At 58.4% G+C, this 973-nt stretch overlaps 1 protein-coding gene across 6 annotated transcripts in view; it reads right to left on the bottom strand.

Moving 5' to 3' along the window:
- Window positions 1–973, bottom strand: part of LOC109912528 (nesprin-1-like) — a 194,567-nt gene that overhangs the window by 92,568 nt on the left and 101,026 nt on the right. For all 6 annotated transcript variants that reach the window (XM_048600820.1, XM_048600819.1, XM_048600821.1 and 3 more), the window contains one exon: window positions 365–559. In XM_048600820.1, coding sequence (XP_048456777.1) covers window positions 365–559 — 195 coding nt within the window. The remainder of the gene's footprint in view (window positions 1–364; window positions 560–973) is intronic.

Raw genomic sequence — 973 nt, 5'->3', positions numbered from 1 at the left:
CAGGGACCCGCTCCCGTCGCTCCCCACTGACCGTCAGGGACAGGGACAGTGACATGGAATCACTGGCTCTCCAGCATCCGAAGGACTCTAATGCTCTCAAACGCATTATACCTTTTTGAGTCAGGCCTCTTAGCCTCTACACCTTCCTAATTCTGTCCCTGCCACCCGCCGCTCCATCGTTCTCATTCCCCTCCCATCACTGTTCTGCCCGATTGGCACAGCATGTTGTCCAACCCCTCACTCCCACTGAGGACTCCATGTCCAGAGCTTCCTCCCTCTGCTGTGCCTCATGATGGTTTCGGTCCTTCACAACGCAACAACAACGACACGGAGTGACCGACTGAGCCGTGCTGGTGCCACTCACCTTCAGCAGCAGGTTCAGTTGCTTTCGCTGTTCCTCCAGATGAATATTGGCCGCCCGCCATTGGTCCTGCATGTCAGTGAGCTCAGTCTGCAGGGTAGCCTCGGCCTCACTGTCAGCAGACAGCAGGAGCTGTTTCCCAGCCTCCACCGTTAGGATATAACTCCCCTGCTGACGCTGCAGCACCTTCTCCTTCAACTGCAGAGAGAGTTGGGGGGGAGAGGGAGAGACAGGGGGGGAGAGGGAGAGGGGGGAGAGAGAGGGGGAGGGGGGGGGGGGGGGAGAGGGGGGGGGGGAGGGAGGGAGGGAGGGGGGGGAGAGAGAGAGGTGGGGAAACAGGGGAGGAGAGAGGAAGAAAGAGAGGAAGACAGAGAGAGGAAATGAGAGGAATAGAGAGGGGAAGAGAGAGGGAGGGAGAGGGGAAGAGAGAAGGCGAGAGAGAGAGACAGAGAGAGGAAGAGAGAGGAAGAGAGAGGAAGAGAGAGGAAGAGAGAGGAAGAGAGGGGCGGAAGAAACAGGAAGAGAAAGGGGAAAGAGAGAGGAAGAGAGGGGGGCAAGAGAGAGGGAGGGAGGGGAAAGAGAGAGACAGGGAGGGAGAGAGCGAGAGAGAAA

The sequence above is a fragment of the Rhincodon typus genome, chromosome 9 (genome assembly GCF_021869965.1).
Source record: "Rhincodon typus isolate 14 chromosome 9, sRhiTyp1.1, whole genome shotgun sequence".
NCBI lineage: Eukaryota > Metazoa > Chordata > Chondrichthyes > Orectolobiformes > Rhincodontidae > Rhincodon > Rhincodon typus.
Note: the sequence above shows the minus strand (reverse complement) of the source record. Positions and strands in the feature narration are given on the sequence as shown.